The 18,503-nt window shown below is 44.0% G+C and overlaps 1 protein-coding gene across 2 annotated transcripts in view; it reads right to left on the reverse strand.

The window, feature by feature from the left end:
- Positions 1-465: 465 nt before the first annotated feature.
- The window catches only part of OTOA (otoancorin), a 47,516-nt gene continuing 29,478 nt past the window's right edge, over positions 466-18,503 (reverse strand). For both annotated transcript variants that reach the window (XM_006193123.2, XM_006193122.2), the window contains exons 21-28: positions 17,467-17,596; positions 15,553-15,740; positions 13,993-14,148; positions 8,175-8,317; positions 7,830-7,966; positions 6,967-7,064; positions 3,227-3,422; positions 466-987 (exon numbers count right to left, since the gene is read on the reverse strand). In XM_006193123.2, coding sequence (XP_006193185.1) covers positions 917-987; positions 3,227-3,422; positions 6,967-7,064; positions 7,830-7,966; positions 8,175-8,317; positions 13,993-14,148; positions 15,553-15,740; positions 17,467-17,596 — 1,119 coding nt within the window. In that variant the 3' untranslated portion in view covers positions 466-916. The remainder of the gene's footprint in view (positions 988-3,226; positions 3,423-6,966; positions 7,065-7,829; positions 7,967-8,174; positions 8,318-13,992; positions 14,149-15,552; positions 15,741-17,466; positions 17,597-18,503) is intronic.

An 18,503-nucleotide genomic window follows, 5' to 3' on the forward strand; every position in this document is an offset into this window, starting at 1 on the left:
ACTTTAATGATTGAATCTGAGAATGTGTGAAAACAGAAGGGGTGGCCAAGCAACCCTTCCTGAGCATCCTGGGAATTTCCAGAGCTAACTCCATCCCAGCCTTTAAAGGACTGGGCGAGTGGGCCACGTTTGCTCTGCTGTGCCACAATCACAACTTACACAATGTATTTTCTTTTATTTCAACCCATCCCCAAAGCCCAGAGCAACTTAAAACAAGATCCACCACCTCCATCAAAAAATAAAGAAGTATTTTAAAAGTTGAACTGATACTTCCACAGCCATTCATTCAGCTGACTCCCAAAGAAATGGGAGGCATCTGGAAAATGTATTTAAAAATTGATTTAACGTTGAGCCATGTTAAATGTTTTCATTTCCGAGCAATGCAGTGCCCACCAAAACATCAATTAGTCCCAGCAATCAGGCAGGAGTATCGGCTTCTGTTGCAAGATTCATTTATTTCAGCAGCTAAGATGGAGAAATCCAATGCGGCCGGTAGCTCCGAGGAAGGGAAATTCAGCCAGAATAGAGTCCAGATCAGGCCTTGGCAAAAAACGGTGCCTTGGCCTGCACCCTCTGCTCTCCAGCCTCTCCCTCTGGAGAGAGGGCAGGAACTCGTCTGGAAGGTCTTTGTGCCACTGACAGAAGACACCCTTCCTCCCCACCGCTTCTCTGTCTCCCAGTCGGAGAACAAGGGAGGCTGAAATGAGGCGGAGAATGCCTCCAAGGAGGACACGAGTCTGCGGAAGAGTGTGCAAGAGCATTTTTAATAACTATTCTTCCTTTTCATGCCTCTTCAGTTCCACGGCCCCCGAGTCTCCCTGCCTCCGTTGAGGCTTTGAGTCGGGGTAGGGGACACCCACCATCTCCACGCCCTTGGGCCAGCTCCTTGGGTCCCAGGGAGAAGCACAAACACCACTCACCACACAAGCTTGGGCATCAGAACCAGCAGAGGGCAGCCCAGCCCCAGACCCCGGGAGACCGAGGCTCCTAAAAAGGAAACAAGACAAGCGTGCACAGGGGGTCTCAGCAGCCAGGGGAGGATGGACGCTTCACGCCAGCGTCTCCCTCTGAACCACCCACTAGATCTCACCAAACCTTGGTTTGCTCATCTCCTAAATGGGAATAATGACCCCCAGATTGTGAGGGGGGAGGGGGCAAATTAAATAAGACTGTGTGAATCAGTGAGTCCCAGAGACGCCTTCAGCGTCAGTCAACTGGGGAGATGGTTAAATATGCAAATTCTGGGATCCTCCCCCTGCAAATTCTGATTCAGCAAGTCTGGGACCAGGCCCAGCAATCTTGGTTTTACAAGCATCACTCCCAGGTGATTCGGATAAGGAAACAAATTTAGGAAACAGGAGATTAAGAGCCTGGCCCACAGAAAGGGTTCACCCAACTGTCAGCCCCCGACCCCCACCCACCCCACCTCCCGGCTCAGGCCTGTGGGGTGAATGCAAGAAGGGATCTAGGCTTCTCCTGCCTGGCTGTGTGCCCATCAAAATTACACATACCCTCTGACCCTGCAGTCCCACTTGGAAGAGTTTGCCCTGCAGATACTCTTGAGCAGATGCAAAGTATATAAGGCCATTTGCTGCAGCATTGTTTGTAACAGGATAAAAATAGTAACAATGGAACTGGGTGTTCCTATTCAGAGATCTGGTTAAATACGGTTATGGAGCCAGAAAACCAACAATGCGTGGATATGGAACTGTCTCTAAGTTATATCATCAGGTGAAACATGCAAGGCGCAGATCAAAGTGTATAATAAGCTTTTGTAAAAGTGCAGAGATCATGGATGCGCATAGAATATCTCTGGACGGATACACAAGCCGGTAACATCGGTTGCCACTGAGGAAGGGAACTGAAGACATTTCACTGCAAACCCTTTCAGACCTTTCATGTTGTGAACCAGTGCGCATTGTCAGCTGTGTGCATTGTATAACACACACACAACACTGTGACATTTAAAAATAACTTTTAAATGTATGCATATCATATTTCAATGAAAAGGTGTGAAAATGATCAGAGTAAATCAAAGGGCATGGCTTCTGTTTGCAAGTGCCACCTCTGGCCACCTGTGGCTGCAGAAATGGGGACTCCCACAATTTGCCATCCCCAAGGAAAGCTGGGGCAGACCTGGAGATATTCGAGTCAGAAAAAAGTCAAGCAGAGGTTTATGGTGGAGAATTTAGCGAAGCACCAAGCTCTCTTTGCTCTGTGGGTATTTCCACCTGCTGTCCCCTCTTCCTGCGACACTTTCCACCTGGCTGGGTCCATCTTCTCCCCAGTTTGGTCTGCAGCTTAGAAATCACTGTCTTCGGGAGGTTACCACGGCCACTCCCTGCTCCCCCAAGCGTAGGTAGCTGTCTCTCCCGTGTGTTCCCTGGGTACCTGTGATGGCCTCACAAGCACCTGTCATACTGCCTCATGGTCGCCTGGGTGCTGACGGCTTCCCTCACCCCCACACTCTACTGGGAGCTCAGCAGGGACAGAGGACACATCTGGCTTGTTCACAGCTGCTTCCCGGGAGCCTAGCACCATGCTTAGCCCAAAGACGGCGCTCACTAAAGATAGAAGGAATCACGAAGAAGTGAGAAAGTGAGGGGGTGAAGGAGAGTAGGACAGGAAGGGAGAAAAAAAGGAAGGAAAGCCACCCCCCGGATTCCTCCATCTCAGCTCAGCCCTTAGTCACCACCACCTTCCTCTGCTGCCTTCCTTCCCTGGTTTATCAGGTTTGAAATCGTCGTGCTCATTTACAAGAGAGCCTTACCTGCCTTACACACCTCTGTATTCCCAGCCCCTACCGCGGGCGTGGCACAAAGGAGGTGCCCAGTACATATCAGTTGAATTTACTAATTAATACTGGACAGTAAGAAGGACTTAGGATGCAGAGGAACCACTGAAAGCACTTCAAGTCCTGAGAAATTCTGATTCAGTGGGTTCTGGATGGGGTCCGCGGAACTGGCGGGTTTTGTTTTATTTTTTAAAGCTCCCTCTTCTCCCTTCCCTTCCCGCCCACCCCCCACCCCGCCTCTCCCCGTGACTTTAAAGTGATCTACTGAGAATCATTTACAAATGCTTGGTAGGAATTTTTCTCTGAATGCAGAATCTCCAATGAATGCCAGAGACCCCACCCTGAATTTTAGGAAACTTCCCGCCCCAGGTCAAGCAGGGCGGACCTAGGGACGGGAAGGGGATTAGCAGAGGGGCGGGGTGGTGGGCTCACCTGGAGGAGAAAGAGAAGAGGGGGTCCGGGTGGGGCTGGCGCTCGAAGGCGCGTCTAGCCAGGAGCGAGTCTTGGCGCCATCTAGCGCCCGTTGGAGGCTATGCAGTTGCATCATGCTGAGCTGCCGGCGCTGGGCCGGGGTCACGGCCGCGGCGTTCTCGGGGCCCAAGGAGGCGATCTGCTCCGCGGACAGCTCCTGCAGGGGAGAGAGAGGGCAACGCCGTCAGAGGCGCCCCTCCGCGGGTTTCCCAAAACTCGGACACCCGCCCAGGGCTGCACAATTTTGCCGCACCCATGTACCATTTGTGCCCCTCTTCAGAATTTTTCCTTAAAATCAGATCACTCTTCCACTCCTAAAACAAATTTATTTTAAAACGAAAAATTTTCATGGAAATTTCCCAAAATGGAAAATCAGAATGACTTGCAATAAGTACTCCTTTAAAATATGCCAAAAGAACACAAATATTTATAGATGACTGGATAAAGAAGCTGTGGTGTGTATACACACATACACATGTATATACACATATACATACAATGAAATACTACTCAGGCATAAAAAACAATAATGCCATTTGCAGCAACATGGATGGACCTGGAGATCGTCATTCTAAGTGAAGTAAGCCAGAAAGAGAAAGAAAAACACCGTATGATATCACTTATATGTAGGATCTTTTAAAAATGACACAAATTAACTTACTTACAAAACAGAAACAGACTCACAGACAAGGAAAACAAACTTATGGTTACCAGAGGGGAAGGGAGGGTGGAGGGATAAATTGAGAGTTCAGTATTTGTAGGTACCAACTATGATGTACAAAATAGATAAACAACAAGGACCTACTGTATAGCACAGGGAACTATATTCAATACCTTGTAATGGCCTCTAATGAAGAATATGAAAAGGAGTATAAATGAATCACTATGCTGTACACTAGAAATTAACACAGCACTGTAAATTGACTGTACGTCAATAAAGGTAAATAAATTTACATGCGCATTCTTCAAAAATGTTTCCTTTATAAATAAACAAATAAAATATGCCTAAAGAAATAAACCAACATTATTGAATTTTAGCTAAATCTGTTGGCCAATGGTGTCTGAACCTGAGGTCTCCTTAAATAAAAGGGATGGGGGTGGATTTTAGAAGTGCTATAGAAGTGTCCAAGACATTTTAGCTCCAAATTGAGACTTCTTCCTTGAAATAATCAGTAGTAAAAGATGAAAAGGAAGTCATGATTTTCTCACTGTGTGACTTAATGTTGTTTAATACAGTGCAAGGTACCCCCCCAGTGCTTCAAGTCCCCCCTGAAAAACACCGGCATGGAGGAGAAAACATACACCTAAAGGGCAAAGACCTGAATCTGTGTCCCAGCTCTGCCATATACCAGCTGTGTGACCTTGGGCAAGTCGCATAGCCTCTCTGAGTTTTTGGACTAGATGTGGGGTGGCCCAGAGAACTCATCTCCCATGCAGATTCCCATCCTTTGGTAAGACTGCCTGACATCACAGGAGTTCTGTGAGGACTCAGTGAAGGGAAAGTGTGGTACTCTATTAGCAATGTCTGCCATGGACACAGAAAGTGGGAAATTCTGCATGCACTCAGAATCCTGAACAAGATGTTTTCTGAAGTCACTTCTAGCTTAGAGGACCTGGTGACTAGTTCTAGTGGATCTGGAATGAGATGGGATGGCAGGGGCCTTTAAAGTCATCCTACTTATTTTCTAAGAGCCCCAAAGCTTCTGAGAAGGGGGGGGGTCCTGCTCCCTCACCCTTTCCTCTTCTCTCTTTCACCTTCTTCTTTTCTGTCCAGGCAAATGTTTCCCTGGAATCATGTCATTCCCCTGCTTAGAACCCTTCCCTGCCCCCAAGGACACAGCACAAGCTCCTGAACATGGTAATGAGACCTTCCAAGCTCTGGGTCCTGCCCACCTCTAGCATCCTCCCCACTGGCACACCTCACTCCTGGAGAATGGACATCCATTGCTGCAGCCCCCAGGAGGCAGCATTTCATTTTGCCTTGGAACACTGTTCCTCCCTCTCCATCTAGCTAACCTGTCCTGCAAAATTCAGCATCACCTCCTCCCTCTTTACCCTCTTCCCCCCCTCCCACACACACACAGCAGACGCACTCTTCTGGCTTACACCTTGTATCTACCATTGACACAGAGTCTGCACTATAAAAATTATCTATTTTTCCAATGTTGCTGCCTCACAACCAACAGGCCAGATTGAATATCAAGGCCTACTGCATCGTATTTTAAAAAATAAATCCAAAGTGGTTGCGAACATTTAATTATTGGGAGACTTCACATGAAAATGAGACTTCTGGATCTTTTTTTTTAATTTTTTTAAATTAAAAAAAAAAAAAGGAAGATCTAGCAATATTGGGCCCACATTGTTACACTGCATCAATGTGCCAGAGACGAGAAGTGGCTTCTCTATTTCGAACAGGGCTCTCCAGTTCACCTCAGTTCCTTCCCAGGCCACTGCACTCCTCTACATCACCTTTCAAGCCCCTGAAGGCACTGTGTTATACCTCTTCATCGGTGCATCTCAGGTGAACTGAGCTTGGAGTCTACCATGATGTAGGTGGTCACTAGGAATTTCTGGAATAGGTAAGCTACAAAGTGCATTCCAAACAAGACCAATCTGCCTACCCCAGAGGGGAAGTTCTACTAATTTCCCCTAAACAGCTATCTCACCTGATCTGTGCTGGGAACTGTCCTGGGTGCTGAGTGGTTCAAGGTCAGCTAAATGTCTTGAAAGGAAACAATGATATGGCATCATGGGAGTGTGTCTAGCCTTGTGTGGGTGCCCTATCCAGTTCTGGTGGACAGAATGTGTTTCCAAGTTACCCAGCAAGCAAGAACACCAGGGCCACTCCTCATCAGAGCAGACTGTCCCCATCAAACCTTCTCCTAACCTTCTACGTGGACAGGAAGCAAGGACCTCTCAGTGGATGGATACTCTGCCTCCCTAACTTCAGTTGACCCAGTTCAACCCTTTCAATTTTTTCCATAGCCATTTATCACCTGTCCTATTTTGGCTTCCTTAACACTTTTCTTTAAATCAATTAAAATATTTTTACTTAAATTTATTTTAAAAGGAGATGTTACACAAGTCCACATTCCCTCATCTGCAATTCTGAAGTACAAAAAGAGCCTAAAACTGAAAGTTTTTCCCCCAAGTTAAAGACAAACTTATTTGCCAGCAGAACCTGACCTGAACTGATGTGAGACCATTTATAGTCTCTATTTATTCCAATTAGTGTGATTTGTCACAGATTTTTTTCATGGAAATATTGGTGCATTTGCTTACAAGGTGCTTCCTCAGATCCTGCTGAAGGTGTTAAGTAACAATACTGTAGATGCACAGTGAGCTTTCTAAAATATGGAAAATTCCAAATTCTGAAATACATCTGCCCTCAAGGGTTTTGGATAAGGCAATATGAACCTGTCATGCCAACATAAATAGAAAATCAGTGGCTACGAAGAGAAGGAAACCATAAAAATAGACACAATTAAAAGCTAAACTCGAAACTGAAGGAAAAAACTTAAAAAACAAAGACACCTAAAATTATCTTATGATCTGTCCACTGCTGGCACACAGCTCTCCTCTGGCCCTATCAGCAGAAGCTTGGTTACAAGTCCCTGGAATCCAAGGCCTGCCATCTGCTCCCCTGTTGTGATTTGAAATGGGGTCAAGTTCCCACTTTCCCTGAGGAACTGAGAACCTACTTTGAATATCTCATCAGGAAGGCATTTGATTGCTGATGGCTGGAAATATGGCATCAAATCGTTGTTGAGCATTCGGAGCTCTTCCTTAGTTAATCCAGCTGGGGAGAAAAAGGAATCATGAGGGTTTAGCTCAAGCCATCAGAACCCCGCTTATTAGTGGTGCTCATTGGTGTACACATCTGCGTGCTCTAGGCAAGCATCATTGCTTTACAAAAGGCCCTGAAAACCACACTGGAGAATCAGGTTCCTTAATCAACTCAAAAAAATAGTAATAAATAAGTGGGTCACATTAGCCCTGATTGGTCTCCTACAAGGAAATGTATGCCCAGAAGGAGCTTCACTTTACACAAATTTCAAATTGTGTATAAATCCATTTTGCAGCCAATTAAGTAACATTCTAAACCAGTTTAGCTACACAAGAGTCACCAAGAGAGCCTGCTTAGAAGTCAGATCTGGGTGGGAAGGGATAGACTGGGATTTCAAAATTGTAGAATAGATAAACAAGATTACACTGTATAGCACAGGGAAATATACACAAAATGTTATGATAACTCACAGAGAAAAAAATGTGACAATGAGTGTGTATATGTTCATGAATAACTGAAAAATTGTGCTGAACACTGGAATTTGACACAACATTGTAAAATGATTATAAATCAATAAAAAATGTTAAAAAAAAAAAAAAAAGAAGTCAGATCTGCAGACCCCACCCTCTGCAACTTCAAGCCATGAAATCTAGCTTCTATCATAACTCTAGAGATGGTCACCATACATGGCCAAAGATTCTTTTTGTTTTTGTTTGTTTTTATCTTCAGATTTAAGGTTGGAAAGGGAGAGAAAGGCATGCTCAAGGTGCCCCTTACCTGCAATGGTCCCAAGTTCCTGCAAGACAGAGCTGGACCACTCTGTGGGCTCCCCAAACACAACTTCTGCCTTCCTCTTAAACTCCGTCAAGACCTGGGTACTGCACAGCAGGGTCCCGATTCTGGCCACCACCACCCTGGTTATGAGGGAGGGATATAGTGTGAGCTTGGGAGATTCTCCAGCCAAAAACAATATGCAGAAGGTAGGTAGGCTCAGCTAATCTCACTCCCTGTTTTAGCCCAGAAAGGTAGCAAAGCATCGGGAAGCAGAGAGCATCTTGCTGAATGAAAGAATGAATGAATGGACCAATCATTGGCCACCTTGCACACCAGTGTTTTGGTTACCTGAATTCTGAGATCTTTATAAGTGAGATTTCGGTGATGTTCATGGCACACAGGATTTCACCAAGTCCTACTAAATGGAAACTCTTCAGATCCTGGATACTACTGCCCGAATCCTCCAGGAACCCTTGCAGAATGGATTTAGCCTACAAAAATGTGGAAGGATAGGAAATAAACTATCCAGGGATGATCAAGACCTCAGAGCTTGAGGGGACAATGAAGCTGGCCTCCTGACTGACCCCCACCCTAATCCCCTGAACATACTCCCCATTCCAAACCATCCTAGCCACTCATCCAGGTTAACCTCCCTCAGGAGCTGCTTCTACTGAGTATGTCCTCTGATCTACAGAGGTGTCTTTAGGCCATGAAGCTCTTACATCCTTCACCAACATCAAAGACACCTGTACCCTGTGTCTGTGTCTGCTGGCTTATTTCCTTCAATCACTCATGACCTTCAGATAGTTTGGTCATATAAGTTCTTCTGCATCAGGATCCAAATTTTCCAGCATCGATTTCCTCAACTTTCTGACAAACCTTTGTAATGTTCTGCCTTTGGGCCTTTGCTCAAATCAGTACCTCCATCTGAAATGCCCTTCCTGCAGTCCCAACTGTTAAAATCCAACCATCCTATTATTTGGGGGTTCAAGTCAAGTATCACCTTCATGAAGTCTTCCCTGACTACCTCAGCCAGAATGATTTCTTTTTTTCTCTAAGTTCCTATAGAAATAGGTTTGCCTCTCACTGTTCAATTCTGGAGAGTTGGACATCAAATGCTTTGGTATTAAAAACCACATAAGAATCTCTTCAATGAGCTTTGATTTAAGGGGCTGATGTGCACTGTACGGTCCCTGTAATTCTAGTATAGTGGCCATTGCTGTTCATGCCTTTCCCTGGAGGACCATCTCTCTGAAATTCTTACTTCATGTGGTTCAGTTGGAGCTAACTGTATTCTGAGGTCCAGGGGTGATGCTATGGCCTAGTTCTGGCCAGTTAGGTTATCTCTTAGCTTGGCTGTTGTGATTGGCCCTTGATGTGATCCAGTCAAATGCAACCAGGACTTTGGCTAAAACAATTAGAAGAGAAGAGCTTCCTTTACTCTGGACTGGACCTTAGAAGGATAAACATCTGAATCTGCTAGAACTCACCACACAGAAAGAAACTCTCTGAACAAAGCCAAACACAAAGGAAATCAGCATCAAAAAATGGTGAGAGATGGATTCCTGACCATAGTGTTGAAGCACCTGGATCCAGCCATACCTGAATTCCACCCTTGACCCTTTCAGTTATGGGAGTCAATAAATTTCTTTCCTACTCCAGCCATTTTGAGTCAGGTTCTCTGTCACTTATAATTAAATGAACCCTGATCTACCTATGTTGAACCTAAGGAAGGATCCAAGTCTGGACCCTCAGTGCTGAGGGGGTCAGATGCAAAAGATTACAGAAGGACAAGAGCTCATGAGGCAAAGACAGGGGAGAGACATCCAAGGATGAACAGCTCCTGAATGGAAATGAGGGTCACAGGGATACAATGACTCTTCCCATCTCCCTTTCATCTCAGTCCATCCCAGCACAGCATGGATCACTCCAGTGTCGAATGAAAGTGTTGGCAAAGATTGGGAAATGTTGCACTGGGATTCCACTTTTCACACAGCTGTTGCCTTTCTATCCCTCAGGTCTGTTTAAATGCTACCTCTTCTGAGAAGACCTCCTAGATTTCCCCCCATCTCAAGTAACTTCCCTCCCCATTATTTCCATGAGCACCTTGTCCATTTTCTGCTTATCGCTTAATCACAATTTTTTACATTCTTCACTTTGATTGCTCACTTTTTCATCTGTACCACCAAGCAAAATCTCCGAAGACAATGACCATATCCAGCTAGTTTACTACTCTATCCCGGACACCTGGCACAATGCCTGGCCTATGGGTTCAGGAAGTGCTTTTTGAAAAAATGAATGAATGAATGAACATCTGACTGAGTGATCTATAGACATTGTACGCAATATGTACTCTTTTGAAATGGCATCAGATTACCACCATCGCATGATGGATTGGCTTCAGAGGAACTTGCACATCAGACCGGTCGGTATCTTCAAGTTTCCCTCAATGATTACAAAGCTCACAGGTACTATAAGGGAATTTCAGTAGCATCATGTTTAGATTTAAATGTCTTTGACTGAATGTGAATGTGTATCCAAAATAATTACATAATAATTTTTAATATAATAATAATATTTATTGAATGCTTACTGTATGCCTACACTGTGTTGATCATTTTACACATACTATCTCATCTGATCCTCACAACAACCCTAGGAAGTAAGTATTGATATTATCTCTTTGTCACAGATGAGGAAACTGAGGCACAGAGAGGGTAAGTAACTCTGCCAAGGTTACACAGCTAGTGGATAATGGTTCTAGGATTAAAACCCAGGCAATCTGACTCCAGAGTTTCCATTCTTGGCTGGTGAAGATGTTTGCAGATGGAGACTCAAGTTAGCTTTTGAACTTTTCTTATTAAGTTTTCACAGTCAGGTTTCACGCATTGACTCATAGCAATCTGTGCTCCCCCACCATCAAGCATGCCCATTTTAAAATGAAAGTGCAAAACTACAATTCAAATAAAATGACTTTGAAGATGCGACATTAAATTGTCCTTGACAGTGGAACCTGGAAAAAAATGCAAGCTCAGCCTGCAAGGTGATAAGCCAAAATATATTTCCTCGAATGACTGGACCAGCGTATCTGTAATGATCTCAAGACAATTAATACCAACACTTTTAGGCAGTATTAACCGCTGAAAAGTGAATAGCTGTAAGATTTCAATCTCTCTGTTCATCCCTCTGGCTTCCATAATAGTTTTTTTTTCCTTTATATTGGTTTTTAAGCTGAACTATCTGTTAATGTAGCTCCGCCAGGTCTGACTGTTAATCTAGAAACATGCATTTAAGGGTTTGATTGGGAGCTGAAGTTGAGGAACTGACTGCAAATGATACATGCAAATGTTAGGTTTTCATATCCTCTTCAAACATGTTGATAAATCTCACGGCCACCCATGGGAATTTAAAATGGTGCAAAGGGAAAGAGATACTCTAGTTTCTAAGTTGGATATATTTTTCTGTTTTCTTCCAGACTGAGAATAGAACGATTTGAATATTGAAGTGTGCTGTCGCACTTCTCAAATCAGTCAAACCCAGCTTTAGAGTCACAGAAGCCCAGGATTACAGAATGTCAGGGTGGAAGGAACTGTAGATTGGGGCGGGGGAGGGGGGGGCGTCTAATCCTCTCATCTTGCAAATGAGGAAGGTATTAAACTGCCAGAGGGAGGATGGTGATATGATGACAGCGATGACAACAACAATGAAAACAACTAATTTTTGACTCCTACATCCCATTGTTCCTATGGGCATTGCCTGTATGGCATTGTTCAAAATGTTTTACATATATTAAGTCATTTAATCCTTATGGCCAGGACCTCCATGTTGCCCAGCTCCACGGGGGCACAATTCACACCTTGTTCTACTTCAATGGTGCCACTCTGAGTCATGTAATATGGCAATCCTGATTACCAGACGCTCACGAGAGTAGGGGACATGACTTGACTTTCCCTGCCCAGCACCCATTCTCCCTTTAGTTGATAACACCATGCTTTTCCTTTGGTGAACCACCTGTATTCACTTCCTCTTGCTGCTGTAACAAATTTCCACAAACTGAGTGGCTTAAAACAATACAGATTTATTCTCTTACAGTTTTGGATGTCTGAAGTCCTAAAATGGGTCAAGAAGATATCTTCCTTCTGGAGGTTCTAGAGAGAATTCATTTCCTTGCCTGTTTTAGCTTCTAAAGGTTGCCTGCATTCCTTGACCAGAGCCCCATTCTGCATCAAAACCAGGAACACTACACCTTCAGATCTCTCTGTGTGTCCTCTGCTCCCATTGTAATGTTGCCTTCTGTATCTGTGGCCCTCCTGCCTCCCTATTCTTTTTTTCATTCTTTTTTATTGAAGTATAATAAATTTACAATTTTGTGTCAATTTCTGGTGTACAGCATAGTGTTTCAGTCATACATATACATACATTCATTTTCATATTCTTTTTCATTATAGGTTGCTACAAGATATTGAATATAGGGTTATAAACTTGTTATTTATCTATTTTATATATAGCAGTTAGTATTTGCAAGTCTCGAAATCCCAATATATTCCTTCCCATCCCCTTTACCCCCTGATAACCATAAGTCTGTTCTCTACGTTTGTGAGTCTGTTTCTGTTTTGTAAATAAGTTCATTTGTGTCCTTTTTTTTAGATTCCACATATAAGTGATATCATATGATATTTTTCCTCCTTCCCCTTCTAAAGGTCCTTGTTATTACATTGCACCTGCCGGTCCTAAAATGGGTCAAGAGGATCTCTCCTCATCTCAAGATGTTTACCTTAATCACATCTGCAAAGCCCCCTTTTGCCACATCAGGTAACATACTCACAGGTTCCAGGGATTAGGACAGTGGGCATCTTTGGGGGCTTTGTGCAGCCTACCACGCACGCACTCCCCATTCTCGGTCCACGTGGTCATGGTGAGACGGGCTCTGCTCCCTGATGCGTGCGGGGCCAACCCACATATCCTACCCCTGACCAGACAGTTAGGAGTGGGCACTTTCATGATTGGAGTCAATTCTGGGACTGGTTCAAAAATTAACGAGAAAGGGGCACTCTTTTCTGGGGTTGCTAGTTGGATGATAGGTAAGCCCAGTGCTGAAAATGACACCTGAGGGAAGGCTGCCCTGAGAATGAAGTTAACCCAGAGCAGCTAAGACTCCCCTTTCTAACAGTACGGTGGGTTCACTTCCCTCCCAATTGAAACAATTAAATTCTGGAGAGAACTTCTTTATCCTACGAAGGGTTAACTGACACCAGAATCACTCTCTCACCATAAACAATGAGCAAACTGAACAAAATATATTGGACCACTGGGAGCACAGGACTATAATCCTGGAAGAAGGAAAGCTAGTAAGGCGAGCCCTCAAATTACCCATATTCACTGCCCAGAGGCAATTTCCACGCCATGGAGGAGGGAAGGGCACCTAAACAAGCCCAATGTCCAGGCCTGGGGATACAGAGGATCCAGGTTCAGAGAGGCCAGGGGCAAATTTGGGGGGCAAATTCCTGGAGAGGAAAAAACTGCACAGAGAGAGAGAGAGTTCCAGAAATCTACAGAGAGGTCTTCTCAGATCTGGCTGACTACTGATCTCCACGTGCAAGGAACAGAATGCCACATGAATATCAGAAAAGGCATCAGAAAGCATAGGCTGAACAATCCCCAGAGCTCACGTGGAGCTGGAAAGAGGTCACCTTCCCACCAGCCAGAGAGGAGAGGTCTTGCAAAGCACAATGCATTTGATAGAGTCCTCAGGAGAATCATGATAAATTAACTACAGAATAAAGGTCACTCCAGACTCACCCTTATAATGCTCAAAGGGCAGCCTCAAAGGGATCAAATTGATTGGAAAGTAATTTAAGTGCATGCCAGAACAAAGCCCAACACTCTTCGAAGGAGTAGAACTAAATCAAGCGCTCAAAGATGTAAAATTCACGATGCCCATCAGCCAGGCTAAATTACTAGGCTTGCAAATAAGAAAATATGGCCCATAACTAGGAGAAAAATTAGCTAACAGAAACAGACTCAGACAGTGATGCTGGAATTAGCAGCAAAGATTTTTAAAGCTGCTATTATAAATCGCTTAAGTACGTTCTAGGATCTAAAGGAAAATGTATACAAAATTGAGACAGAAATAGACTATTTAAAAGATCCAGAAACATCTGATTACCTGCCCTGGGGTCCATCCTGTCTGCTGGCTGAGGGAAGCCACTGCATCGATGGAGCTGAGATCCAGCTGCTCCAATTCACTCTCGTTAAGAGCCAGAGCAATGTGCCCCAGGGAGACGATATGGTACTCTTTCCAGTAAGAAGGCAAGTCCCAAACCTTCAGGTGAAGAAAAAGTCAGATTAGACTGACCATTACCGACAGTGTTTAAAACAGACATAGGGTAAGTTTCTTTAATATATAACGTGCTCTTATAAATCAATAAGAAAAAGATGACTACATTTGTTTTTTTTTTTTTAGTAGACAAAAGACATGAACAGGAGATTCACAAAAGAAGAAATAAACATACAAGAAAAGCTCAGCCTTGGTTATAACTAAAGAAATGTCCATTAACAACAATCAAAGGATACTAAGCTGGCTGATCATATTGACAAGGAGTAAAAAAGAATGATAGTGGAAAGATAAGGGGGAAAGGATACCCTCATTTGTTGATGCTGAGAATGTAAAGTGGAACACGCTTTTCAGAGGGAAACTTGACTATATGTATCAAAAGCTTTTAAAATATTTATACTGTTTGACTCAGAAATTTCATCTCTGGGCATTTAGCCTAAGTAAATAATGAGACAAGTGCCCAAGGAAATATGTACAAACATGTTCCTTGAGGCATTTAACAAATATAAACAATCTAAAAGTCTACAACTAGCTTAATAAATAAGGACTAGCCATAAAATGAAATATTATATAGCTATTTAAAATATCAATACAGATTTATATTTCTGATATGGAAAAATATGCACTGTACAGTGTTGATGTGGACAGCAAGTTATTGAATAGTAAGTGAATATGACACTATTTTTGTAACATGTATATATGAAATACACATGAAATATATAAATATATTTTACACACACATACAGAAGTCTGGGAAGCCTCAGGTGAACGTACCAAAATATTAACAGGGTGTATCTCTGGGTCAAAGATTATGACCGATTTTCTTCTTTATTATTTTCTGACTCTCCTACAACAAACTTGGATTGCTCGTATAAAATTAGAATTTTAACTTTAAGGCACTTAATGTCTAAACTCCACAAAGGTAACTACATAGACCACAACTATCCTAACAGCTGAAACTAGCCACTCAAAGGGATCTTTGCAAAGATGGCAATTTACTTCCAGTCCTCCCTGTCTCTTTTCTGCTAGGTTTTCAGATGAATTTGCAACAGATTCTGAGAAAACCTCCTGCAAGCAGTAATGGGGTTCTCCAAGTGGGGAAAGAAAAGGCACAGCTCCTGGAAACCACCTCGGTCAGAAGCACCAGAACAGCCACAGTCTGATCTGCTGAGCATCCCTTAGATGCCAAGACACAGCCCTAAGAGAGGGAGGAACTAGACATTTCTCCGTTGCGGAGATAATGACTATAACTCTGAACTGATGCTGTAGGATTTCAACAAGATGACCCAGGGGGAAAGTTCTCGGTGGGGAGGGGGTCCATGCACCGCAGGGCTCGGACCATGTGTTGGGTTTTTCCCTCTGCTGAGTGCTTCCTCCCTGAGGCGGGCTTACCTGTACCGCCTTCTCCTTCAGGGTCCTCAGCTGAGCCGGCCTGAAGCCCCTGACGGCCCCCAGCAGCTCCACGTTCCTGCTGAACACATCCTCCTCCAGGCAGAGCAGGCTCTCAGGAGCCCAGCAGGCATTGGCTTCAGCCAACTTAATAATGTCATCTGAAGAGGGAGCGGCGACTCCATGGCAGCCTGAAGAATGGAGCCGAAGGAAGGGACAGGGAATTTCAGGCCAGTTTAGTCTGTTTCTTTATTGAAATGAGAAATATTCCTCTCCAGTCGGATGTATCCACAGGAAGCAGTGTAGGGTAGAAACTGAGTTCAGGGACTCAGGGACCAGTATGAATCCCACTTCTGCCATTTCTTGCCAACAAAATTGTGGAAATGCCAACTTTTGGCACAGCCACAAGCACACAGTAGGAGCTTTGCAATATTATGACTGGACTCCAAGCTGCCTTAAGGGCAGCAGGAGCTGGTGGTGAACAGTTCTGTTCTGGCTTTAGATTCAAATCCAAAGCCATTTAACCCATCTGTGCCTCGATTCCTAGTCTATAAAATAAAGATAAAATTATCTCCTAGAATTTGTATGAGGACTACATGTATTATTACATATAAAGCACTTAGAACAATGCCAGGTATACAGCAAGGACTCATTTATGAATGTTACTTAACATTCACGTTGGCCATTTTTATTATTTATGCTACCTGCCACCACCACCCCATGCATTTGAGTTTACAACCCAGAGTTAAGGCTTCCTGAATTATGAGGACAGGTCACTTCCATCTAAAAGGAGGGTGATTCGCACCCCATGAAAATCTTGGTGGAGGCTGTGGTCTTCCCATCTAGGAAAGAGGAGAAATGGGTTACATCTTCCTAGGCAACGGGAGAGACCCATCCATTTCAGTCCTGAATAAGCTGAACCTTACTAGTCAAACAACTTATTGACCAACTCACACTCGAAATATTGTCTTTGCCAGCCCAGATGTGCCCAACCTGAGAGAAAACCCAAGGCTTTTTGTCTTAAGAGCAATCCTGGATTTCTTGTGTAGAAGCTGATGAGCCCTGATGCTGACAGACTCGTCAGCCAACAACTGGGTGGGGCATTTCCCAAGCCCTGTGGCCACACCGCTCTCACTGCACCTTCAGTGGAAATTCACTGGACTCCAATCAAGAGGCAAAACTGGACCCCACTTATGTCTGTAATTTATTGCCTAGCTACCCCTCACCCCATCTGAAAGTAAGCTCCTTGAGGGCAGGGATTTTCGTTTGGCTCACGTAGTCAGTGCTCAGAAATTGTTTGTTGCAAGAAAGTACGCACAGAGTGTCAACTCCTATGACTACAATTATTCTGGGGTCTGGTTAACTTTGTCTCCTGTCTGGCACAAGTCCGCACTTAATAAGCACACATCTATCACTGCAATAATAGCTAATGCTTGCTGAGAAGTTCCTGCATGCCAGGCACTGCTGGGGACATGCTTATAAGTTTAAACCCACTAATCTTCACAATAATCTAGTGAGGTAGGAACTTTCATTATCCCATTTTACAGGGGATGAAAACTAAGGCACAGAGAGGTTAAAGAGCTTACCCAAAGTCACACAGCCCGCAAGCAGTAACCCCAGGATTCATATCCGGCCAGCCTGGCCCCCACAACACCATTCATAGACACTTAGCCATTTTGGCCCTTAAATCAACCGCTTTGAAATGTCTGTTGTACATAGTCACCCATTTAACGTCTCGGCCTGCGTAAGGAGAGCAGGATGCGATTCCAAATCACTTTGCAAAGATGTAACTCTACAGCCTGTGGATTTTTCCCATTCTGTTGCTTTGCAAACACTACAGCCAGTGTCCTCTTGATACCAGGGACTCGGCCAAAGCCCTGCCAAGGGCAGGGGACCAGACACCCCCAAAACACTCACCAGGGCTGGCGTCAGAGCTGGGGCTCTCCTCACTCCTGTTCTGAACAGATTCAAAGACAGCCCAGAGGAATTCTTTGGGGGGCAAGGTCCCAGCCATCTTGGAAGCTATTTGTTGAAGGATATCAGGGAACTGCAGGGCAGAGAAGGCAAAAGAGGAGGAATGAACAATCATTAATACACACTTAACAGACTATATAGTATAGTGTAAATATAACTCTTATACACACTGAGAGACCAAAAAGATTCATGTGTTTGCTTTATTGCAATAGTCGCTTTATTGCAATGGTCTGGAACTCAACCCACAGTATCTCCGAGGTATGCCTGTAGCAGCTTCTCATATAAATTTAATCCCCAGCCCAACTAACCTAGCCACTACAAAGAATCATATAAAATGATACCCAACCTCAATAACAATCCAATATATCTTCAGTAACATAAGAACATATTATTTTTCACCCACCAGATTGTCAAAAATAAAATAAAATAATAACACTTAATGCTGGCCAAGATGTAGCAGACAGGCATACTTGTTTCTCTGTGGGACTGTTAGTTAGATGGTGCATCATTTCCAGGGCAATCTGGTAACATCTATTGTAATTGTAGGTGTGCCTACCCCTTTCTGGTTTGGTAGTGTTTTTAAATTTTTTGGTGGTGGGAGGAGATAATTAAGTTTATTTATGTATTTATTCATTTAATGGAGGTACCAGGGATTGAACCCAGGACCTCGTGCATGCTAAGCACACACTCTACCACTGAGCTATACCCTGCCCCTCCGTATGGTTTTTAAATTTTCATTTAATTCATATGTATTATAAAAAGAAGGAGGAGAGCATTATCTCTGGGTTCCAACAATGTGGTGGCTTCTGGTGGCCCTGGAGAAGGTGCCATCTCTCATCCAGAACTGATACACTTTGTCAAGACTCAGGATATTTTGGGTAGATCTGTCCATGAGTCCAGAGAATTCATCAAAGTCTTCCCTACAGCTATGGGTCACTGTGTTCCAGTTGCCCAAAGAGCGTGTCCCCAGAGTCATCCAG

The sequence above is a fragment of the Camelus ferus genome, chromosome 18, assembly GCF_009834535.1.
Source record: "Camelus ferus isolate YT-003-E chromosome 18, BCGSAC_Cfer_1.0, whole genome shotgun sequence".
In the NCBI taxonomy this organism is placed as follows: domain Eukaryota; kingdom Metazoa; phylum Chordata; class Mammalia; order Artiodactyla; family Camelidae; genus Camelus; species Camelus ferus.